Below are 25,791 nucleotides of genomic sequence, written 5' to 3' on the forward strand. Positions count from 1 at the left end.
TTTGATTCTTTAGGTTAGATAAACAAGAAAATTACCAAGAGAGGAGAGAAGAAAGACTGAAGAGCAATGACCACATCTGGTTGGGTGAGGCAGAGAAAGATTTTAAGACAGGTGAGTTTCTGCTGGGGGTGTTGGAAAGGTGAGCCTATTTTTGAAAGGGAGCAAGGAGCTGGGGTTGAAGGAAGGAAACCTGGGGAGGGTTTGCTCTTGTGCCTGAATCAAAAATAGCCAACTAAGATCACAGCCACGACCTCACCCCAGAGCATGCCCGTGCCTCCTTTATGTCTCTTCTGGCACTGAAAACACAAAGCCTTTGTCCTTCTGAGAAAGGGTACCTGCCCTCAAGCTTACACACAAAGAGAGGGAACAAACACATTAAGTTAATAAGACAAAAATTAAATTGCAATTCAAAAAATGCAGCCGAAAGAATGTGGAACATGCCACATACCTGGTTAAATGCACACAGTGCCAGCCACAGGCGTTCAAAGGTGGGGGTCACCTCCCCCTGAGGTTTGTGGTGAGAATCGACTGGGGAAATGGACAAGAGGCCAGCAGCATTGGGTAGGCGGGTTAGAGTGTGTGTTTAGGGGTGGATCACTGCTCCTCTGGTCCCAGCAACCTCTGTAATATCGGGATAACAAGTATGGCACCTGATATATACTTAACATTCAATAACGGGAACTATTACCAGTATTCAAAAAATAATCAGAGATGTTTGCAAGCTGGTTTAAGAGACACCAGGTTTCCCTGGTGGCTCAGTGGTAAAGCATCTGCCTGCAATGCAGGAGACCGGGTTCGATCCCTGGGAAGGGAAGATCCCCTGGAGAAGGGAGGGGCAACCCACTCCAGTATCCTTGCCTGCAGAATCCCACGGACAGAGGAGCCTGGCAGACTACAGTCCATGGGGTCGCAGAGAGTCGGACACGACTGAGCGACTAACACATTAAGAGACACCAGGAGATTGGAGAACTTGTCTTTTTAGGGTGGTAAATCTGAAAACAGTCGGCGCCGCCCTCTAGACCTGTTCTGCCCTCAAGCTGCCCCCCACGCGGTTGATGAAATAGACCCTCATTCTGGGGCCAGCTGCATCGCAGCCTGTGCGGTGGTGGGGAGGGGATCATTCGGGGCCGGGGAGTGGTAGCACCCCAAGCTGAGCTTGCAGGTGTCACATGCCGGAGGATCTCAGCTCAGTTTCCCTACGCCGGTCCCCCGCATCCGCGTGGCGCATCTTTGGGCCCGAGGACCAGCCGGCTCGGCATAGTCCAGGCCGATCTCTGGACGAGAGGCTGGGGCAAGCGGTGGAGGAGCCCTCCTGGGTCCACCGCGTGGGCGACGTGCCGGCGCAAGCGCGGCCACATCCGGGGAAGGGCGATCGAGGCCGCGCCACGCCAGACTGGGGGTGGGGTGCGGATGCACCTTCGGATGCTCTGGTCCCCAGCCCTTCCAGACCGAGGTCCCCCTCACTCCGCGGGAATCGGGGACCGCGGGAGCTGGGGTGGCTGGAAGAAAAGGGTAGCTTCCTTGGCAAAGACCGGGGGAGGAGACTCCCTGGCGGGGGAAGCGAGCGCTGTCGAGGCCGCCGGTCCCTTTAAGAGGCCGGGCTGGCTCTGCGGCGATCCCACCTGACCATCTGCCTGGTGCAGTTCTGCGGGCCGTGTCCCCGGGCGAAGGATCGGAGCCGGGCCGGGCCACTGGACCCGGCGCAGGGGAGGGAGGGGTCCAGTCCGGAGCTGGGCGAGGCCTCCGGCTCCGGGAGCGCCGCAGAGGAAGGCGCGGTGGGCGGGGCGAGGCCAGGGTGGGCGGGGTCTCCAGCTCCGGGAGCGCCGCAGTGGAGGGCGCGGTGGGCGGGGCGGGGACAGGGGCGTGGCCCAGCTCCGGGAGCGCCGCAGAGGAAGGCGGGGTGGGCGGGGCGAGTCCTGGGGCGGGGCCTTCGGCGCCGGGAGCGCCGCGGCGGAAGGCGCGGTGGGCGGGGCGTTACCGGGGGCGGGGCCTATGTCTGCAGTGGGCGGGGCCCGCCGCAGAGGGGCAGTGCCCGCGGAGAGTCCTCGGAGCGCGGCTGCCGCTGCGCCTCCACAGCGTCTCCGACAGCCCCCGGCGCCGGGACTCGCGACCCTCGCCGCCCCGTGCTAGCCGCCGCGGCCTCCTCTGCGGCCGGAGTCCCGTCCTTCGCCGCGGAGCCCACACCCGGGGGCGGCCCGGCTCGCCGTAGCCGCGGAGGCCGCGTCTGGAGCGCATCTGGAACCGCCCGGCCGGCCGCGCTGGATCCCGCGCCCTCCCTGGCCCGGCCGCGCCGGGAGCCCTGCCCGGAGCTGGAGCCGCACCTGGATCCGCGGGCCCTGGGCCCTGAGCCGCGCGGCCGGCGCATGGTGAACTCGCTGCTGTTCGGGGAGATGGCCTTGGCCTTCGGCTGCCCGCCGGTCGTCGTCGGCGGCGGCGGGCCCGGGGGTTGCCCCGGCGGGGGCGGCGGCGGCGGCGGCGGGGCTGGGCCCGGGCCGTCGCCGGTGACGGCGGCGCTGCGGGACGACCTGGGCTCCAACATCCACCTCCTCAAGGGGCTCAACGTGCGCTTCCGCTGCTTCCTGGCCAAGGTGCACGAACTGGAGCGGCGCAACCGGCTGCTGGAGAAGCAGCTGGAGCAGCAGCAGAGCGAGCGCGATCGGCGGCTGCGCTACAAGACCTTCTCCCGCGAGCAGGCCGTGCAGACCGGGCCGGAGCTGCTGCGGCCCCCCGCGCCCGGCGGCGTGCCGGGCAGCGGCGCGGCGGCCGGCGCCGGCGCCAACGCCAACCACGCCGCGGCCCTGGGCGGCCTGCCCCCCGGTGGTGGCTCGCACCCGCAGTACTACGGCCGCCTGCCCGGGACCATCTGGAGCTACACGCAGGTGCGGCGCACGGGCGGCGGCGGCGTGGAGACCGTGCAGGGCCCCGGAGTGTCCTGGGTGCACCCCGACGGCGTGGGCGTGCAGATCGACACCATCACGCCCGAGATCCGCGCGCTCTACAACGTGCTCGCCAAGGTGAAGCGCGAGCGCGACGAGTACAAGCGGAGGTGAGTGGGACCCCGCCCTGTCCCCCCGCACTCCCGGGTTGGGGGCTGGGGGTCGTTCCGGTCTGGCAGCCCCGGAATGTGTGCGTTCCAGAGGGGCCGGGGTAGCGGGTGGGCGGCCAGCTGGTCCTGGCAGGTGGGCTGGAAGCTGTGTTTGCAGACTTGGAAAACTCGGTTTTCTAGTTCCAAGGATGGGGACCGGCGCTGACTACCGTGGGGGACACCTCCGCTCCGTCACTGGATTAGGCACGTTGTTTTCTAGGTGACATAATGGCCGTAGGTGTTTTATGTGATGTCACCTAATCTTCATGGCAACACAAAGTGTGGGGCATTCTTATCCTCATTCTGTAGATGAGAAAACCGAGGCACGGATGCAAGTGACTTGCCTAAGGTGGCTTGGCTAATAGGTGGTGAAGCTGGGATGTGAGATACTCCTGGCTAGTCTGTCTTCTAACTTAGGTGTTTTCCTCAAGGATGTACAAAGTGAGCTCCCCTCTGTCAATGGGTGAAAAGAAACAACTCTTAAGTAATCCACTAACTTTCTGTTTTTCCTTGAATTAAAAAAAAAAAAAATCAAGTGTTTCAGAGTGCTGGGGTCTGTCCACTGAGGCCAGGGTTTGCTGTCTTGCTCCAGCTCTGTCATGTCCAGTTGGCTGGACTGGATAACCAGACCTACATCAGACTGGCCACGAGTTTTAGAAACACCTCCCTTCTTCACCTCTCTTCTCCCTACCCTCAATTCTCATGGTTTTTTTGGACCCCCAACAAACTCAGCCCTAAAGACTGAGTTATCTACACAAGCAAAGATAACCTTAGGCTGGAAGACTGGACACTGAATGGACGCAGACCACCAGATCTGGCTGGAGTGCGGCGCAGACTGCCTGCTGAACTGGCTAGCACATTTCTGCCCAGCCCAGATTCCCAGCTGGGAAACTGACATTGCCTCCTGCCTGCAACCTGGCTGACAGTTTTACCTAATCAGCCTTCTGATAAGAGGAGAGGGGTTTGTCTGTAGCATCTCAGGAAGGGAGCAGGGCCCTCTGCTGTCCCAGGCATGGGCAACTCTATGTTGGGAACTGTGGCTCTGACCCCCAGGGCTTGGAGGATGCCCTAAGAAGCATCTTCCCTTCCACTCCTGTGTCCTGGTGCTCACAAGAGCACAGAGAGCTGGCCATGGGTCTCCTCCCTTTTCATCTCACCTGGGTGGGCTGGCCACTGGGCTGGATTCAAGTGCCACCTCCAGCACCTGCCAGTGAGAACCCCCGGCTGAACTGAGTGATCATTGAACTACTCGGAAGCCTGTTTACTTATCAGACAAACGGCCACAGCCGTACAAGGGGTGAGTAGGCTGGTGATGCTTTTTGGAAGGTATGAAGTAATCAGATTGATGTTATTAAAGATGAGAGACTCTTTGTCAAGCTGTGAGGGGGCAGTTGCCCAGAGTCTCAGGTCTCCCATGCGGGGCCTGGCTTCCTGGGGAAACGTCTTGGCCCCCTTGGGGAGACAGGCTACTCTCCTGGGCTGATTGTCTCTCTGCAGGGCTTGAGAATGGCCTGGTGCCTTGCCATGGGGAGGCCACCTCTTTGCCCTGTGTGGGCAGCTTCGTTGGGGTGGGGCAGGGAAACAGGCGCTTGCTCTTGATGGTGAAACTGGGAGGGCCCTTTGGTCTGCCACTGTTGATGGTGTCGTCATGCCCCAGGCTTGTGGGGTGTTTGTTTTATTGTGTGTGTGTGTGCTTTTCGGACCTGGCTACTAAGGAGATGGGAACACCGTGCCCAGTCCTAGAGGGAGATGGATTGGCATTGAGCAATGCCCAGTTCAAGTTGCACCCAGGGTGTGGGGTGTGATGTCAGCTTCTAGTGCTGCCCTGGAATGACATGGGCACTGCTGAGACAGGTGGAGGGTGAGTGTGTCTCTCTTCCCGCCCTTGTAGGGGGCGCGGGCACCTTCTCTTTCCCCCTGCCTTTTTTTTTTTTTTTTTTTTTGGTGAATTGGGGAGATGCATCTTTTCTGAAGTTGATTCAGGGCTCAAGTTGGATTTTTGCCAAAGCACGTCTGCCTCCTCCTTTGAGCAAGCCTCAGTTTCCCTGTCTGTAAAGGTGAGAAGAGGGTGGGCTAGAACTGTTCCTGAAGCCCCAGGCTGCCTCAGAGATGCATTAGGCATTCCTTGAATGTTAAATAAAAATTCATATTTAAAAAAATGTCAAATGGTCATGAAAATATGCTCACTCACTTTTGAGTTCTTACTGGTAACTCTTGGAAGTCGACTTAACATTGATTTGTTGGTTCAGCGTCAAGTTAGAGCCACCCCTGCCTTCTCTTCATCGGAAAAATATTCTGAGATCACACAGCAAACTGCTAAAAGCTGGTCCCATTTGTAGCTACTAATCTGTGTGAGTCAGGATTTTCCTGATACTCTGCAGCCCAAACCAGAGATAGAATTAAACCGAAGGTAGACCTGTCAACTATAATCCTAGTTCTAAGTGTTAACAGACCAAAATGGGCTCATCAACCTCAAGGACTGGTAACTGTTTTCTCACTGAGCCTACAGCACAGATTCATACAAATAACATTCTGTATTTATTTGTTTCTTTATTTGGGTTTCTCATAAGGATTTTCTTTTGCGAAGAGGGCAGGCATATGATCAACCTTTTTGAAAAGCGTAAGAACCACTGGACTAGATGATCTCAAAGAGTCTTCCCAGCCTTGACAATATGTAAATCTGAGTTTGAACTCCTAGCCCACTTCTGATCTCTTGTTCATAAGAGAATGAGACCACGGTGTTTACCTGGGCTTTTGGCCACTGAAGGCTTCAGATCCTTCCAAGATGTCTAGCATGGGGTCCCAAGAGGTGACCAAAAGAAAGAGCCTATCCTGGAGAAGGAAAGTTTCCAGAGTTTCCCCTGCCCACCTGGAGGAACTCGTAGCCTTGGAGATAGATGCTCTTCTGCCTCTCCAAAGGGCAACCTGGGTTGTGTAGCTCAGTGTTTTCCAAGCTGGGAACTTTGGGGTTCTACCTCCATGAACTGCAGCCATAGTCATGTATCATCATCTATATTATTATTTTTGTAAAATCTTTTAAACAGCTTTGTTGTTGTTGTTCAGTTGCTCAGTCGTTTCTGACTCTTTGCGACCCCACGGACTGCAGCCTGCCAGGTTTCCCTGGCCTTCACTATCTCCTGGAATTGGCTCAGATTCATGTCCATTGAGTCGGTGATGCCATCCAACCATCTCATCCTCTGTCATCCCCTTCTCCTTTTGCCTTCAGTCTTTCACAGAATCAGGGTCTTTTCCAATGAGTTGGCTTTTCCCATCAGGTGGCCAAAGTATTGGAGCTCCAGCTTTAGCATCAGTCCTTCTAATGAATATTCAGAATTGATTTCTTTTAAGATTAACTAGTTTGGGTCTCCTTGCAGTCCAAGGGACTCTCAAGAGTCTTCTCCAACACCACGGTTCAAAAGCATCAATTCTTCAGTGCTCAGCCTTCTTTATGGTCCAACTCTCACATCCATACATGACTACTGGAAAAACCATAGCTTTGACTAGATGGACCTTTGTCGGCAAAGTGATGTCTTTGCTTTTTAATATGCTGTCTAGGTTTGTCATAGCTTTTCTTCCAAGGAGCAAATGTCTTTTAATTTCATGGCTGCAGTCACTGTCTGCAGTGATTTTGGACCCTAGGAAAATAAAATCTGCCATTGCTTCCACTTTTTCCTCTTCTGTTTGTCATGAAATGATGGGACCAGAGATGCTGTGATCTTAGTTTTTTGAATGTTAAATTTTCAGCCGGCTTTACTGAGGTATAATTTACATATCACAAAATTCTCCCATTTTACACATACAGTTCAATGATTTTTAGTCAATCCATTGATCTGTGCTACTATCAGCACAGTCCAGTTTTAGAATACTTGCATCATCTCAAAAAGATCTTTCTTGCACATCTGCAGTGAATCCCCACTTCTACTCCAGACCAGGCAACCACCGATCTGCTTTCTATTTCTGTAGACTTTTCATATGAATGGGGTCAGGCAGTATGTCGTCTTTTGTGCCTGGCTGCTTTCACTTAGATGATGTTTGTGAGATTCATCCATGTTGTAGCTTATACCAGCAGTACGTTCCTTTGTAATGCTGAATAATATTCCTCTGTATGGGTAGACCCCATTTTGTTTACCCACTCACATAGTCAGTAAAATGTAAATTTAAAAAGTCACCTTTTGTGTCCCACCGCACGTCATCTCGTGTGCGTCAGTGGTGCAGGATCTGTGTTTTGGAAACGCCTACCCAAACCAGAGCCCCTGGCCTGGGACGCCTGGGCTCACCCTGTTCAGTCTTACTTTGCTTTCCCCTTGGCCCAGTCAGCTCCGAGCTCTTTACCATGAGGGAAGTGTGGCTGCTGAAACCGTAGCTGACAAGGTTGTCAAGCGTTGATTGGAAACCAAAACAAACACGGGTACCCTGTCGCCGTGCACTGTCACCGAAATATCCTGTTCCGAGTTTGCAGGCTGGGGGCCTTTCCCTGGGAGATTCCTGCTGAATCTAGCTGAACTTTAGACGGGCGGAGGGTTTTCAGAAAGGGCATCCTCGGGACCCAGACCTCAGTGCCCGGAGTCTCCAGACCCCACTCTGCCGGGAGGCATTGTGTCACCTCGGGCCAGTCGCTGCTCTTTTTGAGCCGTGGTCTTCCTGTACCCAACAGGCTTCCTGTAGGCGATCCCTCCCAGCTCCCTCTGCGTTTCGGACTGTGACTTGGAGGGGTCCAAGTCAGGGCTGCTCTTTCTGCCTCCTGGGGTGGCAGGGGGGCCTTTCTCTGTTCCGGGGCGCCCCCTCTCTGGCCCCAGGCCCAGCGTGGTTTGGACTGGGCTGGTTTTGTTCCCAGCTCTTGCACGTTGCTGAGTGTCTGTGCCCCTGACTCCAGTCTGCCTGGAAGTCTTGGTTTGTTTTCACTGGAGCTTTGTTTGAGGTCCTGGAGGACCACGGTGCTCCTTAGCCCGGTGGTTTTCAGGTGGGCTCTTTGGAGCCCTGGGATCTAGAGCAGGGAGCTGTGAGGCCATTTGGGGAACAGTTGGGAGCAGACCACCTAGGATTTGGCCCCCTTCAACCACAGCAGCTCCATTTTCATGGCTCTCAAATTGATATTCAGTGGGAGATTCGTTTGGAAATCTAGGGTTTTGCAGTTTAGCAGAAAAGAAAGAAATTGCTGATTCAGTGGAATACTTTCGTATTTTAGAGACGGAGAAACTGAGGCCCAGAGGGAGCTGACCCACAAAGATGGGCCGGGCAGAACCTCCGTCTGTCATGGAAAGCTTTGTTTCCTGCCCCGAGGCGATGCCGGCACCATTTGCCTTCTGTTGGGCTTGGCAGAATTCTCTCCACCTTTTTATGTGTCTGCCTTTAAGCATTTTTTAAAAAGCCACTTTCGGGGATGGGAGGGACTTTTCTAACAGCTATTTCTGATCATGAGCCGGAAGGGGCTGGGCTGCCAGCCCGAATGAAGAGCTCCAGAAAGGGGCTGGGGTGGGCCCGCTGGACTGTCCCTTGACTCTTTGCCATCATGCCCTGGGAGGCCCTTGGGCAGGAGGGTTCTGGCCCCCAAGTGCCCCAAAGCCACAAGACTGCCCTGGAAAGCTGCTCAGAGGGCTTCTTTCCCTGCACTTCCATTGTTTCTGAAGCCGCTGCGGATACAGCTTCTTTATTTCTGATTGTTCCCGTGGGGGAGGGGGCAGCTTTGGCTGGAGGAAGCATGGATCGAATCCCAGCTCTCCAAGCCTCTGGGTGACTGTGGGCAGTTGCTTGGCCTCTCTGAGCTGCCTGGCCCACGGCTATCTGTGAAAGAGGGAGACTAAGTCCCCTAGGGGTCGGAGCGGGGTAAGTCAGCTCCTGGGTTAAGCACTTGAGGCCCCTGGGACATCCCCCATCCCAGAGCACCACCCCCCCGCCCCCGCAATATCTGTTCCTTTCATTTTAGGAGGGTTTCTCAGCACGGCGCTGGACGCCGGGCACATCCATTTCAGGACACGTCGCTGCTCTCTGTCCCCTGGAAGGCGCCAGAGATGGTGCTGGGGGCGGAGGAAGAAAGGGCTGCTGCTTTGTCCAGCATCTAAGGAGGCTGTTCTTCCTACTCTTAGTGGTTGATTTGTGTCTCCGGAAATCTCTGGCCACCCCCCTGCCCTGTCTCCCATCCTCCTTTAAAAGAAGCACACAGACCCCCCTCCATTTAGCTCCTTAGTCTTCCAATCTCTTGGTTTGGCTGACAGGCTCTCTGGGGACAAATTTGGGAGGGATTTTCAGAGCCTTGCGCTAGAAGGAAGGGAATGAGGTCCCAGAAAAGTAAAGGAAGCAGGAAGCAGGGAGACAGCTGACGCTGAAGATTCCTTCTCCCAGGAATTCGAGGCGGGGCTTTTTCCTTGGCCACCGGATGCGGGGCCCCTGAGCCTCAGCAGCACGCGCGCGCGCGCACACACACACACACGTGTGCGCACCCTCATGCACACATGCGCTGTCAGGCTCTCTCTCCAAGCCCATGCCTGCATCTGCACACGTGCCGGTATTTGAAGGACACAGAAGGGTAGACCCAGAGCTTGCACATGTCTTTTGCCGCTAGGAGATGCGTGGACTTCCAGGGGAATTGATTTGAACTGTGCCATGAGTCAGTAATCCCAGAGGCCGTGGACGTTGCCCGCGGAGTCCTGGCTTTTGATTCCATCGATACGCTGTGGCCAGGCGCTCGGGTGACTTCCCGGGTCATAGGTGGCTGCAGGCGCCCGGCAGGGAGGGAGGCGGCCCTGTTGTTCCCCGTGCTCCCCCGACCTTCCGTCGGGCATTCCTGAGCGCCCACTGCCTCCCCTGGCACAGCACCCCCCGCCCTGAACTCTAGTTGCCTGGCACGTGTCTGCCCCTTCCGGCAACTGGAAGCTCTGCGGGGCCGGCTCCGGGTCTGCCTTCTTCATCTTGTACTCACAGAGCCCAGCCAGGGTCCGGCCAGAGTCCATGCTGCGCACAGATTTGTGCGGGGAGGGAGGCTCTGTGCCTGGCTGCTGCGTGCTAGTAGGCCCCGGTGGGTCTGCGTGGACGCGGGTGACCGACACACATGGCCTCTGTGTCTGGCATACTTGCAGCTTGTGGAGCAAAAGGTCTGGACCTGGAGTCAGGAGATCAGGACTCTGGTCCCGACACATCATCTCAACAAGTTTGAATGAAAACCCATCTTCTGATGCCAAATGCTAGGCCCCCAGCGCAGAAGTTAAAAACTAGGCTACCCCTTTGCCTCCCTGAGTCTCAGTTTTCTCATCCAGAAAAGGGGGCTGCTGACCAAGTGTGTCAGGGTCCCGACGCTGCAGGACAGTCCACGGGTTCGCATGGCTACAGCACGTTGCAGACCGTGGCGTTCCAAGAGGTACATGGCCAGATTTCACAGGGCGGAAGGGTGGGCGCCCTAAGGGGTGGGTAATGCCAGCTTTGTGAGGTGGGCAAAAGTCAAGAACCAGGCTGGGCCCTGGGGAGAGGGTGGTCCATGAGCTTGCTGGCAGCATCTGGGGGTGGTGCAGCCTCTGGGCGTGACTGGCCGTGAGGTGCTTAGAAGATTCTAGGCCAGAAAGGAGGCTGGTGAAGGTTGCTGATGTTGCTACCTGCCTGCCAGGGCAGTGCCCTCCCACCCCCAATGGGCACCCATGCTTGGCTTCCTGGGGAGGATGTGGTTTTTTTTCCTGTAGTTCCTGGTATAAGAGTAGTTGTTATTCAATACTAAACCTGGCAAATGCCTCTGATTCCCTCCAGGGGCTGTGGCCTGGCTGAGCCCCCTAGGGTGTGGCAGGGGGCAGCTAGAGCTGCCCAGGGGTCCAGGGGGCACCCTGGTCCTGGTCCTGGTTTGCCTGTGCTGTGGCCTAAGCTTCCCGTTGCCCACCTGGCAATGGGGACCATGGAAAGACTGGTGTCTCTGTAACTTTCCTAGAGTGACCTGGATTCTGTGTGTGCAGTTTAGTCTCCTGTACTTTGATGAGTCGCTCTGTAAAATGGGGATAAGGTTTCTTATGAGTTCTGCTTCCCAGGGTTCATATAAAAATCAGTTGAAACCGTGGGATGTGGAAACATTGGCCAAAAGGTTTAAAATAAGTCATGATGAGTTAATTGCCATCATTGACTGAGTACCTACTATGTGCTAAGCCTTGTAATGAATTGTTTAAATAAGTGAGATTTATTTATTAGAGCCATCCCAAGAAGTGAGAATTGATTATTGTTCATTTTATGGATGAGAGGTTCAGAAGGGTGAAGACACCTGCTCCAGATCTCAAAGGAGGGCAGCCTGGGTCTCCAGACCCCAAGTTCAGGCTCCTCCCCGGGGAAGATGCAGGCTGGAAGATGCCGCCTGAAAGCTGGTGAAGCTGGCAAAGGGTGGCAGAGGCAGGCAGGAGGCAGGCTGAGGTGTGGGTCTCCCCGGCGCCTGACACAATATTGCCGCGGCGGGTGGCAGAACAGGAGGTGGCTGCCACGCGGGGAAGACTTCCTGCTGTGAATTTAGAGTAATTATTTCTTGCGAAGCCAATGAATCACTGCCAGGGGCAAGCAAATGAGCCTCCGGGTGGCCTTAGAGGGCGGTCCAGCCTCCCTGCTCACTGAGAACGGGGCTCTGGGTAGGGGAGAGTTCCTAGTTGGCATATCCAGGTGGGTGGGGAAGGAGGGCGGGTGAGTGAGCAGGGAACATGAATCGTTACCTGCCGAGCACTTTCCATGAGATCTGATTTAAACCTTGCGACCACCCTCCATGATGGAACCTGAGGATCAGAGAGGAAAATTTACTTGCCGGGAGCCAGGGCAGGATGTGGGCCTCACACTCTAAGTTAATGCTCCGTCATGCCCAGCACCTGAGGGCTCCCCAGGCAGTGCTCAGGGGCCCTCCCTGCCTGATGACAAGCAGGAGAGGGCAGAGGGCATTCCGGTGGCCGGAGGGAAGCCAGCCTCCGCCCTCGGCTCAGGTCTGACTTCTGCTTTCTCTGTTGGTGCTGTGAACTTCTCCAGGGAATGGGGAACTTGTTACAGACATGCCATGTCTCTTGGTGGGGAAGATGAGACTGCTGGGCATGGGTGTCCAAGAAGCCGGAGTTCTGTTCTCTGGACAGTGGCTGGGCACTCACCGTGTGCCAGGCCCCGTGCTGGGCACTGGGGTGACACATACACAGCCCCTGTTCTCAGGAGCCCAGGGTCTGGGGAACCAGGCAAATGGGACAATACCACATGACAAATACCTGCCCAAATAGTGCCTGTGCAGACCATGGGCACAGTTAACAGCAATGAATTAATTAAAAAATGTTTCTATACTGTTTACACGTTGCCAGGCTCTATTCAAAGCAGTTTAATTCGTGGAACCTCTTAATAACCCAATGAGTTGCGTACTATCAGTGGCCCATTTTAGGGATGCTGAAACTGAGACCCTGAGGGCCAAGACAGGAAGCGGCAAGCCAAGATTCAAACCCAGGAAGTGAGGCTCCAGACCCAACCTCTTACCCTTTGTGGTACCCAGGAAGGGGCATATCAATAATTACAGGCAGCTTTCCTGCTCTGAGCCTCAGTTTTCCCTGCTGTGAAATGGGGGTGATAAATCTGGCTTCATGAGGCTGTTTGGCAGATTAAACCAAGTGATACCTGTGGCAGCATTTTATAAATTGTTGCCTGCTGTGCCTGTGATGACTGATCGGAGGCCCTGGGCCCAAACCCACACTGCTGTGTCTTCTCCAGCTCCCTGGGCAACCAGGGGCCACTTGAAGTTCCATGAGAGGTCTTGTCGTCCCCTTGCCTTAACAGCACATCTTCCCTAGGTCGCAAGTCAAGCTGGGATGCGGTGCTGGACAAAACCTTTGAGACAAAATAGCTCGGAGCAGAGCCTTTGTGCGTGACTTGGAGGTCGGGGACGGAGGAGTCCAAAAGTGTTTCCATTGCTTATCAGCCCCGTGACCTTGAGGGAGACCTTGATTTCTTATCTGCAAAATGGGGACCACCAGTCCTATTGCATGAGTGGCGAGAGAAAGGGAAGGAGGTGCCAGCGTTGAGACACGGGCAGCTGTCGTGATGATTCTCAATGAGGCCGGGGGTTCTATGGAGAGGAGTGGGGGGCCCTCGGGGGGCACTGGGGTGCTGGCCTGGGCCGCGCCGGGCGGGTGCTGCCTCCGAGCTGGCTCCGAGATGCTTGCTCAGCGCTCTCTGGCCTGCGTGCTCCGACTGCGGAATGTGCTCCTGCACACAGCCCCCCGCTCATCTGCTGCTGAATGGAGAGACGCCCCCGCAGTGGAGACACTGCCTTCCACCCTCTTAATTGGCCACTTTTATTGCTTGGGTTATTTAAGAAGCTTCCTGGCTCGCCGCCTGTTGGCTGTCTGGGGGGAGGGGCAGAGCTGCTGGTCTCAGTGGACCTTGTGAGATTCCCCGGCAGACAGGCTCCTCTCTGGGCAGGGTTGGGACATCTTCCCAGGACCCGTGCGCACCCCCCAATTTGCCCTGGCCAGCTGTAGTAATGGGTAGAAGGCCATTGGGGAAGGGGAGGAGACTGAGACCGGAATCAATTTGGGGAAAGCGCGTTGCAAAGTCAGAACGCTGGACCAGAGAGGACCCTGGTGGGACTTTGTAGTGCCTGAAACCCGAGGATTCTGGAAGGCAGCTGAGCCAGCTTAAGGCCAGTCAAGGAAGGCTTCCTGGAGGAGACAGCAGCTGAGTTATGTTTGGAAGATCGAGTAAGAGTGGAAGAGAGGGGGGACGGGTGCTGCAGGTGGAGAGAGCAGTTTGTGCCGAGGCCTGGAGCTGAGAGGGCCGGGCTGGTGGCTCCCGGGCGGCCGGGGCGGCTGGACACGGGACACAGCTAGGCCTGCCTGCTCGGTCCCTCCCCCTTCCTCTCCTCCCTCCCTGCTCGGGGCCTTCTGGGCTCTCTTTGTTCTGTTTTGCGGTCTCTCCCCTCTCTCCTCTTCCTTGTTTTGGTCTCTTACCCCTGCCCCATCTCCCGAGGGAGTCAGGGGAGGGCTGTGAGGGCCACTGCCCCCACCCTGGCCCGATGCCAGGCCTGGGTAGGGGCTCTTTGCCTCCTGCGAGGCTTCATGAGCTCGTGTGTCTGTGAGCTGGGGCCCGTGTCTTTCCCCTGTGGACGTGGAGCACCCTGGAGTTAGGACCCCATCTCCGTTTACCCCCACCCCTTGCACTATGGGGCTAGGGTCTTGACATCCTGGTGGGGGGCAGAGGAGCTTAATGAGAGAGGTAGCTGCCAGATTAGAGGTCAGTGCTGTCCTGGGGGCCTCAGCTTCCTCCGCCACCATCAAGGTCCAGGCCTCAGATTAGACGCAGTTCGGGAAGTCGGCTGCAGAGACTAGGCAGCTCACGGAACTCTCCCAGCTGACCGCCCTCCCTCACACCTGTGCCTTCGTCTTACCTCCTGGTGGGCCCAGAGGGTTTGAGGCTCTCTCTGAGATCTTCTAGTCCCTCTGCTTCCAGGAGACGTTGCTCTCCTGTCATCCCAGATAACTAGATGTGCCGGCTGTCTTTGAAGAAGACCTTCTGCGAGTTCATCCCTCAGTGTTTTATCTTTTTCTCTCTACTCCCACTTAAATACCCATGGCCATTTTACAGATGAGAAAACTGAGGCCCAGAGAAGGAGAGCAGCTCTCCTGAGGTCACACAGCACAGTAGGGGCTAGAACCCAGCTCCCCTAAACAGGGTTCCTTTGAAACCCTTGGGCTAAGGGATCCTTCTGGAGGCTGTGGTCCTTTAAGGAGGGGTTTGGAGAGCTCCCAGAGGTCAGAGAGCTTAGAGTGAAGAGGTCTTGCAGCCTGTCGAGGTGGCGCCCACAGAGACACAATGAACCCTGCCCCTTGGCCAGACAGCTGGATCCCCAGCGCTGCAGAGCTGCAGAGGAGACATCTGAGGTCATCTTGGGTTCGTCTCCTGGGCGCACTTCCCTAAACTCGGCCTGACGCTGGCGTCCTGGGATGGGGACTGACCCACCGACCCTGTCTGCCAGCTGTGTGCTCAGCCGTGCATTTCTCTCTGCCTCAGTTTCCTCTGGTATAAAATGGGATGGCGAGACCCACAGCATTGTTGATGAGCCTGGCCCAGTGAGGGCCATTCCCATCCCCTCTTCTCTGGGGTGAGCCCTGGAGTTGGAGGTCTGAGGACTTTGTCCACAGTGAGGAACTGGGTGAACTATAAAGGCTGATCCCCCAGTCCCCACAAAGACCATGCTTCTTGAGTCCGCAGTCTGGGGCTGTGCCCTGACAAGTAGTATGTTTGGACGTTTATACAATTTTCCATGCAAAATCTCAATATTACATTGCAACTGGTTTTGCACTTGCCTTTAAATAAAATACTGATGTTTACAACATTAGGATTCATTCATGTTGGGAGACAGGCTGCCGCTCACCAGGCTACAGACAAGCCAGGATTAACCTATTGCTGAGTTCAGGGGATCCCTAATTTATAGGTTGTCCCTTTCTGGGCCTTAAGGCATAATACATCCATTGTTGTTGTTGTCGTTCAGTTGTTAAGTCATGTCTGAGTCCTTGTGACCCCATGGACTGCAGCATGCCAGGCTTCCCTGTCCTTCACTATCTCCTGGAGTTTGCTCAGTGATGCCATCCAACCATCTCATCCTCTGTCGTCCCCTTCTCCTCCCACCGTCAATCTTTCCCAGCATCAGGATCTTTTCCTGTGAGTCGGCTCTTCTATCAGGCCACCAAAGTATTGGAGCTTCAGCTTTAGCATTAGTCCTTCCGATGAATATTCAGGGTTGATCCATGGGGATTTAAAAAGAAATGATTTGTTCCCTCTTACTTGGTTATACTGTCAGCCTGCGATCAGGGCTTTCACTTGGGTGGGAGCTCTGGTCCTGGAGTGAGACCACCTGGGTTTTGCATCACCACCCCAGGCCTCAGGTTTCTCATCTGTAAAATGGGGCTGTCAGCCTTAGCTTATGGTTGTAATGAAGCTTCAGTGAGATGGGGCACACCGAGGGCCAAGTGTGGCGCAGACCCCTGAGCTGCTGTCGCTCTGTGCCTCTGTCTTGACCTGGCCCTGCCTCCCCAGCCCCGGGCCCCACACAATGAGCACAGACTCATCCCTCCCGCTTCCGGCTGCAGAATGGCCTTTGTGTTCAGAGCACTTCCTTCCCCAGCCCAGCCGCCCGCTTGACCGACCAGGAGGAGGTCACATCCCCTGTCCTCCCCAGCAGGCTGTCGGCGGAGGGTCACTGTAGGGCAAGACCTGGCCCTTGAGGCTGCGGCCGGTGTGGTCTGTCGCCTGAACCCTGTGGCTCCCAGGGGCCTTGTCAGAGGGTGGTCTTGAACGGGGAGTTTGTCTCTGTCCCTGCCTCCTAAGTCCCAGCACCCTTGATGCGGAGGCGGCCTCAGGAGGTCTCAGCCCTGTCCTGAGGTCTCGTCGTGTGGGGGGCAGAGCTAGTATTTGAACCTGAACCTGGTGGACTCTTCTAGAATACTTCCCGCCTCTGACTCCCAGACTCAGTCTCCCAGGCTGAGGAATGGGTACACGTTCCTGGCCCCGGCCCTTGGCCTGAGATACGGGGGGCAGGGGTCAAGTCCTGTCTTGCACCTCAGGGGTCACTGGGGCAGCTGTTCTTTCTTAAAGCCACGGGAAGATGGTTTCTAGGCTATCTCTGCAAGGGCTTGTGGGTGAAGCCCTCACTCCCAGACCTTGGCAGAGGGGTGATGTTGAAGGCTGTCCTGGCATTGGTTTCCCAGGGTTGACGTCAAGGCAGCCGGTTTAGGGTTTCTTCTCTGAGACAAAGGCTGCTTTGTGGCTTCTGCTTGGTTTAAGTCCTGCTATCACCCACCCCCAAGGTGGGAAACGAGGTGGAAGGGGTCACAGGGCCCAAGCAGAGAGGCCCTGGGAGGCTCGGCTCATCCTCACCTCCTCCCAGAAGGAAGCCAGGATCTCGTAACCCATAATATTCCCCTCATGGTTCCCTGAGAGCATCCCGTGTGGTTGATACAGTTTAAAACTTCGGAGCCATTTTTTTTTACTGCATGAGATTCTTAAACCTCACAAGACTCTAGAAGGGTAGATGTGGTTATGCCCACTGTACAGATGGAGAAACCAAGTCTCGCCAGGTGAAGCAACTTGTTACTTGCCATGGCCAGAAAAGGGGCAGAGGCGGCATGTGAACTTGGGTCTTAGAAGATTGTCACTGGGGTTCCACCACTGTCCAGTCTTGTTTCAGACCCAGCTTTGGGAGGGTGCTTCAGGAAGTGGAGGCGCCCCCGGGGGAACACTGGAACAGATAGGTCTCACGGCTTTTGGGAACCAGAGCCTCTATTCTCAGGATTCAGAGTTGGGTCACAGTGCTTGGAGCCTGTTGCATATTTAAGTGTGTATGTAGGTGTGTGTACATCTGTGTACAAATTAGAGAAGGTGGGTTGGATGCTGGGAGGTCTGTATCATGGGAAGGTGGTTCCAGGAAGGCCTTGAGGGCAAGAGAAAGGAATCGTTCCAGCAGACGCCGAAGACCTTCTGCTCTTCTTTTTCAGGAACTCCTCCACTGCATCATCTATCCACCCACCCTTCCATCCATCCATCCATATTTTCCCATCCATCCATCCATCATCTGTCTTTCTATTCATCCATCCATCCATCCATCCATCCATCCTTGCATTCATCCATACATCCCTTCTTCCCTCCCTCCATCCATCTACCTCTCTATTTATCCATCCCTTCATCCATCCATCCACTATTTTTAGAGTGCTTGTGCTTTTGGCCGTATGCTTGGCTCCTGGGGATGATGGCAGGCTCCTATCCCTAGGGAGTTCACTAAATGACTGTTAAGTCAGAGCTGCAAGAGTTCAATGGCACCCCACTCCAGTACTCTTGCCTGGAAAATCCCATGGATGGAAGGGCCTGGTAGGCTACAGCCCATGGGGTCGCGAAGAGTTGGACACGACTGAGCAACTTCACTTTCACTTTTCACTTTCATGCATTGGAGAAGGAAATGGCAGCCCACTCCAGTGTTCTTGCCTGGAGAATCCCAGGGACGGGGGAGCCTGGTGGGCTGCCGTCTATGGGGTCGCACAGATTCAGACACGACTGAAGCGACTTAGCAGCAGCAGCAGCAGCAGCAAGAGTCCTTAGAGATGTTCGATTTCTGCCCAACACGCACTTTTCAGAGGGGTAGTCACTTGCTGAAAGTTATACCCAACGTTGGTGGCAGACTTGGGACTCAGAGCCTCATCTGTGGGCCCCAGTCCCATGCTCTTGCATCTCTGCTGTGCTGACAGATGGCCCCACTCCTGGCTGGCAGCCCTCTGGCCCTGTCCTTCCCTCCTCAGTTGTTTTGATGGGTTCTTGGGCTTTTCTCAAGTCGTCTGCAGCCTCTGTCTTGAGATGCTCATTGGACTGGCATGCAGACCCCAGGCCGCAGCTGAACCTGGCTGTGCCGTGCCCTGAGATGACTCTGTTGTCCATTTGGAACATCAGGTTGGCTGGGTACCCAAGTGTAGAGACTCTGAGGCCCTGTTTTGCTGTGGAGACTGGCTTGCTGTCTGTAGAGGGTCGCTAGCGGTCATCTGTTCCTCTCTTGCCTTGAGGGTAGGACCTCTGCAAACGCCATTAGAGATTTTACTGCCTGGGAAGGACATTCCAGAGCCTTCCCCTCGAGGCATCTTCTGAAATCGCATCCTTGTAGCATCCTTGTAGCCTCTTCCGTTGGGAAACCCTTCCTGGTCTCTGGCCCTGATCCTGTGTGCTGCATTTCCCCTTGTTTAGCCTTCTGTCTAGTAGGGGATTGGGTGGGGCACTGCCTAGTGAAGACCCTCCCCACCTTCTGCAGGCAGCATCAGTCCCCCTCTGAATCCCAGAAGCTTCCCTTCTTGCTGCCTGAAGTCCTCTTGACTCATCCCCGTGCTCCCGTCGTGGTTGGGACATGCTCTTGGTGGAGAAAGGATCTGACTGGTCCCTCTAGGAGTCCATGAGTTCCTGGGGGTGGGGAGGGGAGGAGGCACATTCCTTCTCCTGGAGTCATCGAGCCCTCTGAGCGGAAAGTGGCCCTGGAGCCCAGGGATCTCCCAGGCCCACCTTTCCTGATGGGGAGACTGAGTCTCAGAGAGGCTGAGCAGCATATCTGCAGCCGTTCGGTCAGACTGCTGGGGTCAAGTCTCCTCCTTCTCAGACTAGTGCTGTTTCTAGGCGATTGGGTTGGGGAGTGGGTTTTTCCACCTGATAAAGGTAGCTGACAGCCTTCGGACCTCGCAGTCTCTGCCCGGATGGGCGTCCTGGAAGCATGGCAGCTGGCTCCACAGGGCTCCCCAGCCAGGATCCAGCACCCTTCTGCCCGCCCTCTGGGTTGGCAGACTCCTGGTGGGCCAGGCCTGCCTCTGAGCCGAGCGGTGGGACCTCCTTCGTTGCCATCTGCCCTGTGGCTCCCTTTCACTCCACGGCCTCTCTGACTCCCGTTAAGTGAGCCTCTTCCTGGGAGGCCCCTCACCTCTGAGGGTGGAGGGCAGGAGCCCTGACTGTTATGGACAGTGATTAGGGGTCAGGGGGACGCTGACTCCCGTGGCCGGGGCAGGAAGGGGTTAAGAGCCCTGCCTGCTGGGGCAGGACTCTCAGCTGATGTCCTGGCCCCTTAAAGCAGCCAGGCCATCTGGCTTGGCAGACGTCACACCAAGATCCATCTGTCCCAAGGCCAAGTCACCAGGAGGAAGCCGCCTGCTGCCTTTGTGGGCCTGCTGGGGTGGGCGTGGACCTGCCGTCTGTCCCTGGGAGGCCGGCAGGTTGGGAAAGGGCCCACCCCTGGCAGGCTGCCCCGGGGGGTGGGGGGGCGGTGGCAGAGCCTGAGCACCCACGGGTGGTCAGAGCTTCCTTGTGCAAATGGGTCCCGGGACCGTCTGGGATGCAGGTGGAGCGGGATGCAGGCCTGCACACCCAGGCCTGGGTGCTGCTGCCCGTGGGGCCCCAGCCCACAGGCTTCTTCGTTCATCCAGCGTGTAAACAGGGGTTGAGGGCCTGCATGTGGTGGGTACTTGGATACCAGACGGTGCCCCAGCCCCAGCACTGGGGAGAAGGACCCAGAGAATGAAGCCTCTGAGGGGCAGAATGGTGCATCTCAGTCAAGCCCAGAACCCTGGACCCTGAAATAACAACCCCCCTCCACCATCCCCAGCAGCTGGAATGGAGGTCTGCTTGCTAAGGTGAGAAGTAGCTTGAGATGTGGTGTTGATGATCTTGTATATCTTCACAACCCGGTGAGGGAGGCACTGTTGTTACCCCATTTTATAGATGAGGAAACTGAGGCTCCAAGAAGCAGAGTCACTTTCACCAGGCCACCCGCTGGGGCGTGGCTGAGTCTGTCTGTTGACATCAGGGTTTGAGATAAGGGGCAGCAGTGCGGCTGTGTGAGGGGTCTCCTCTCCACCCCACCCCCAGGCTGCTGTTTCCCGTCCCTCAGCCTTGGACCATCTCCTTCTTGGCTTCTTATTGAGTCCAGGCATCGTGTGGCTGGAGGACCAAGTCTTGGGGGGAACAGACGCCCCAGATGGGTTTGAGTTGAGAACGGAATCTCTGCTGGTCCCTTGGTAGGGCTGGGATTGGTGACCCTCTGCCTCCCCGCTGGGCTGGGCACCAGGCAGGATTTGGGCAGCTTGGGGGACTGGAGGCTCTTTAGCCCTGCCCATCTGAGGGTCCTGGGGGCTGGGCTAGGTCTAGGAGACCCTTACTTCAGGGGCCACTCTGTCAGGACCCAGCGGGGCCCAGGGTGGGGGCCTCTGCTTCGCTCTTACAGTTTGGAGGGGATGCCATTTAGGATCCATTCTGACTCCTGGGGGGCCTTCCCACTAGCGGTAGAGGACCCACCTGCCAATGAAGGAGACACAAGAGATGCGAGTTCAATCCCAGGGTTGGGGAGATCCCCTGGAGGAAGGCATGGCAACCCACTCCAGTATTCTTGCCTGGAGAATTCCAGGGACAGAGCAGCCTGGTGGGCCACAGTCCGCGGGGTCACAAAGAGTCGGCCATGACTGAGCGCTCACACTCACTCACTGACCCCTGAGAGATGGAGGTACCACTGCCGGCCCGTCTCCTTCTCATCATGAGGCCATGTGGCCCAGAGAAGGGCACCTGGACCCTGGGATCAGAGAGACCTGTGTTCTCTCCCAGCATCTGCTGCTCCACATGCGAGCAGAGGCGGGTGCGTCTGGTGGGTATGAGTTTGGGCTGGAGCCAGACTGCCTGGAGCACTTCTGAGCTCTGTGACCTTGCACACCTGGCTTCACTTCCCTGTGCCTCAGTTTCCTCATCTGTAAAATGGGCATACTTAGTAGTATCTACCTCATAAGGCTCTTGTGAGGATTATATGGGTTGATAGTGCCCGTCACATCCTAACACTTCGTATTGCTAACTATTACGATTATGAGACCTGGACAAGTCACCTTACCTCTCTGAGCCTCAGTGTCCCCATCGGCAGAATGGGGATGAGGAAGCTGGCGGCTCCTATAAGGTGCTGAGCTGGGGTGTTACTGTCGCAGAAGCTTCTCCGCTCTTTTTGACCTCTCTCTCTCCTCTGAGAGGCAAACCCCAGCCCTGTGGATGGGTGGGAGGAATGCTCTGTGTGTGTCTGTGTGTGTGTGTGTGTTGGGGGAGCCCCAGTGTCCTACACACTGGTTCGCATCAAGTTGAATGTCAGGGGGACTTCCCTGGTGGCCCAGTGGTTAAGACTCCGAGCTTCTCCTGCAGGAGATTCAGTCTCTGTCCGGGGAACTGAGATCTCTTATGCTGAACAGGGCAGTCAAAAGAAAACCAGCTGAATGTCAGGGCTGCATGGTGGCTGGCGGCTGGTGTTAAGTCGGGAGTCCGTCCCCTGGAGCTGTGTGTAGTCACTGATCCCGCGCGGCGCAGGGGCCCCGGTCTCATCGCCTGTCCCGCTTGTGCTCGCAGCCTTCCTGGGCAGCTGTGACGAGGACACCGCCCCGCAGGGAGGGCCGGGTGGTGGGCCGCACTCCGTCCACTATTGCGCCAGCCACACGAGTGCCTGTGCTTGGTTCCCTGGGTCCTTGTCACTCGTCCTTCCTCCCTCCCTGGGGACTACTCGGGACTGTCCTCCCCTCAGCAGGGCCCTGGCAGGAAGCGCAGGTTCTGGGTTCCAGCACCCTCCCGCCACTGCCTGGCAGTGTGACCTTGGGTACGCCGCTGCACCCCTCTGAGCTTCGGGCTCCTCATGTGCACATGGCCTGGGCTTCTGTACGTTCCCGTTCTGAGTCCTGGGGACCATGCTCTTCATTTGTGTTTTTTGATCACACCCGGAGCCTGTTCATGCTTTCCAGCCCTCATTTTATCCAAGAGGGGGTCATTCCTTCCCGTTTCACAGAAGAGGGCACCGAGGCCCAGAGGGGCAGCTTGCTCACGGCTGCAAGGCCTTGGTTTGAACCCAGAATGGGGTGTGTGCCAGCCTCTGCCTCCTGCGCTCCGCTGGGCTGCCAGCCCCTCGCCGGTACGAGTGTGCTCGGCGTGGAGTGAGTAGTGATGTGGGCCTGGCGGGGTGATGGCCTTGAGCTGCAGACCCGCGGGGCCGTGCATTTACCTGCAGGGCGGCACGGTCACCCGACATAAACAACAGAGAGACCCAAAGTGCACATTAGGTTTCCAAAATAGCCTTGGGAGTTGCTGTTTTCCCTCCAAGCTATAAACACGTCCTTGGGTGGGGCTCCCCTAGCCTCCCGGTCACAGACCCCCGAGGCCTCCCCCTCCTTGGTCTGGGTGCCCGGATCCCCTCCTGGCTCCTGGACTTGAACAAGAGATGGAGTCCCCGAGGTTGAGAGCTGCTGACCCTAGGGAAGGGGGCTGGGTGGGGGTCCGCCCTGCCAGGCCCGGGCAGAGAGGCCAAGTCCTAGGGATGGAGAGCTGTGAGCGCTAACCTGCCCGCCGTCTGCCCCGTGAGAGGTGGGCCCGGCGTCCCGGCGAGGGAGGAGGACCGCTGGGGGAGAGCAGGAGAGTGGGGGGACTGCGGAATTGTGTGGGGAAACTGAGGCTGGGGGGTGGGGGGCGGGCAGGGCAGTTGTGTCCAGGGCCCCACTGAGTAGGTGCTGCACCGACTCCAGAGTGGGCCTCTTAGGGAAGGCCCTGGAGGTGACCTTTCCGGGGGCCCTTTATCCAGCAAACATTTATCTGCTGCCTGCTGTGTGCCGGGCTCCATGCTGCACTCTGGGCTTGCAGCTGGGAGCCAGAGATGACTCTCATCTTACAAAGGCTGAGTTCAGTAGGGGAAACCAACAGGTAGAGAGACAACCTCAGTAGCGAGTGACCAGTGTCTCTGGAACACAGATGAGGGGCACTTGATCCTGACCAAGGAGCCAAGGAAGGCTTCCTGGAGGAGGGGGTATATAAACTGAGTCCTGAAGTTGGCAAATGACGAGGTGGGCGTGTAGAGGGAGGCTTCCCGGCAGAGGGCACAGGGCACAGGAAAGGCTTTGCGGTATGATGCAGCATGGCACGCCTGGGGCTGGAGGCGCCAGGGGGCATGTCTTGCCCCACCCTAGCATGTGGCCACTTGCTCCGGGGCTCATCACACACGAGGTTGGAACGTCTGCCCTTTTGGAAGAGAGGTGATGGGGCCTGTTTCTCATACAAGCCTGATCGCCCAGCCCTTGCTCCTTGGTGAAGGCAGGGTACCACCCCAATGAGGGTGAGGAAGGACAGTATCTACGATGACGTCTTCCTCCATCCAGTGGAGAGGCAACCTTTGGACTATCTGACTAATCAGGAAACTGAGGCACAAAACAGTCTTGCTGCTGAGCTGGGGTGAGGACCCAGCTTTTCCTTGGCTCCATGGGCAGCTGCTGAGCCCCGTGAGAGAACAGCCTTGTCACACCCGGCACTTTTGAGGGGCAGAGAAGTGTTTTCTGCACTGGAACCCTTGACCCAGCAACCCACTCCATGGAGATAACTGGACAAATATGCAAATATGTGTGTACCAAGATGCAGGACCCAGGAGGTACACAGTCACCCACTGTATTACCTGCTGAGAAGGGTGCTTGCTGTATGTTGTTAAGTGGGAAAAGCATACATTTCTTGGCTTTTTGTCGGTTGGCTTACCTGATTTTTTTTTCCTTCTGTTTCTTGTGTGCTGCTGCTGCTGCTAAGTCGCGTCAGTCGTGTCCGACTCTGTGCGACCCCATAGACGGCAGCCCACCAGGCTTCGCCGTCCCTGGGATTCTCCAGGCAAGAACACTGGAGTGGGCTGCCATTTCCTTCTCCAGTTTCTTGTGTAGTCATTGTAAAATACTTGGGCAATTTAAAACAAAGGGAAAACAAGCAGGTATTTTTGTCTTAGTGACTTTGATTTTCTTGACCAGTTGACGCATTACGTGATTGAAAGTTTAAAAGATACAGGAGAAGAAATTCAGACCCATGCTACAGCAGAGATGAACCTTGAGGACATTATGCTAAGTGCAATAAGCTGGTCACGAAAGAAATACCGTATGATTCCACTTACGTGAAGGACTTAGGGCCGTCAGACTCCTGGAGACAGGAAGGAGAATGGTGGTTGCCAGGGGCTGGGGGAGGGGGCCGGGGAGTTATTGTTTGATGGGGGCAGAATTTCGATTTTGCAAGATGAAGAGGTCTGGAGAGGGGTGAGGGTGATTGGTACACTGCAGTGGGAATGCGCTTAATGCCACTGAACTGTTCACTGAACAGTGATTAAGATGGGGGCTTCCCTGGTGGCTCAGTGGTAAAGAACTCGCCTGCCAATACAGGAGACACGGGTTCGATCCCTAGTCCGGGAAGACCCCACCTGCCTCAGAGCAGATAAGCCCGTGCTCCACACCAAGAGAAGCCACTGCAGTGAGAAGGCGGAGCACCACAGCTGGAGAGTAGTCCCCACTCACTGCAGCTAGAGAAAAGCCCACGCCGCGGCCAAGACCCAGAGCAGCCGAAAGAAAGAAATACAATTTTAGAAAATGGTTAGGATGGTAAATTTCCTGAGCATTTTACTATGGTTAAAGAAAAAGGTATGGAAGGGGGTAGGGACACGTCTCCCTCCCATCCCTGTCCCCAGCTGCAAGTCTCTGTCTCTCGAGAGACCACTGGTGTCTTCAGTGTGTGGGGACCCTTGCCTTCCTCCCTCCTGCCCTGGGTACCAGTGGGCAGGGGCCACCCAGATGGGGCCCCTTCACTCACGGGCAGAGCGAAGATGCCTCTCCAAGAGCCCGGGATGCGCACCCCCTTCCGTCCCCTCTCTCAGGGCATGAGGCAGCAGTGCCCAGATCTTCCAGCCCTGATGGGTTGGGGGGGACTGAGGACCCACGACTGGGGGTCGGGACTGAGGTCCCGCCTGGGGGGAGCCCCGAGACTCCTCGCTCCTCTTGCAGGGGGAGGAGGGTCCTTTTAATTCAGTCCTGTGCTCCTAAGTGGGCACTTGGGAAGTGTTTGTTGAATCTGTCGTGGGGAAAAGGAGATGGAATCTAAGCCAACAGCGGGAGGGGTTGGGCTGCAGCAGACGCTGAGGCTGCCGTGTTGGGCTTCACAGAAGCACCCACACCCGCTCGCCGGGGCGTCCTCGGTGCCTGTCTCGTGCCAGCACAAGGGTGTGGCACTAGCTTGGGCACGAGGGCAGTGAGACATCCTTCTGAGATGAGGCAAGGCCCCAAAGGCTTGTTTGACGGTGCCGCATGTCACCGGGCGTTGAGAGCGGGGAGTCTGGTTTGGTGCCTGGGGATCCTGCCTGGTGCCCGGGGCCCTGGCCACCCCCACCCAGCAGACGTGCCACCCCGGGCTGAGCC

The 25,791-nt window shown here is 56.5% G+C and overlaps 1 protein-coding gene and 1 long non-coding RNA gene across 4 annotated transcripts in view; both read left to right on the forward strand.

The window, feature by feature from the left end:
- The first annotated feature begins 2,027 nt into the window (after positions 1 to 2,027).
- The window catches only part of IFFO2 (intermediate filament family orphan 2), a 46,183-nt gene continuing 22,419 nt past the window's right edge, over positions 2,028 to 25,791 (forward strand). For all 3 annotated transcript variants that reach the window (XM_081574947.1, XM_081574949.1, XM_081574950.1), the window contains exon 1: positions 2,028 to 3,046. In XM_081574947.1, coding sequence (XP_081431073.1) covers positions 2,364 to 3,046 — 683 coding nt within the window. In that variant the 5' untranslated portion in view covers positions 2,028 to 2,363. The remainder of the gene's footprint in view (positions 3,047 to 25,791) is intronic.
- On the forward strand, positions 15,882 to 24,955 carry LOC145541529 (uncharacterized). The gene is made up of 2 exons (XR_014079089.1): positions 15,882 to 18,027; positions 24,204 to 24,955. It is a non-coding gene; the product is annotated as an uncharacterized LOC145541529 (long non-coding RNA).

This window comes from Giraffa tippelskirchi, chromosome 3 (assembly GCF_054371585.1).
Source record: "Giraffa tippelskirchi isolate mGirTip1 chromosome 3, T2T-mGirTip1v1.2.pri, whole genome shotgun sequence".
NCBI classification, from domain to species: Eukaryota; Metazoa; Chordata; class Mammalia; order Artiodactyla; family Giraffidae; genus Giraffa; species Giraffa tippelskirchi.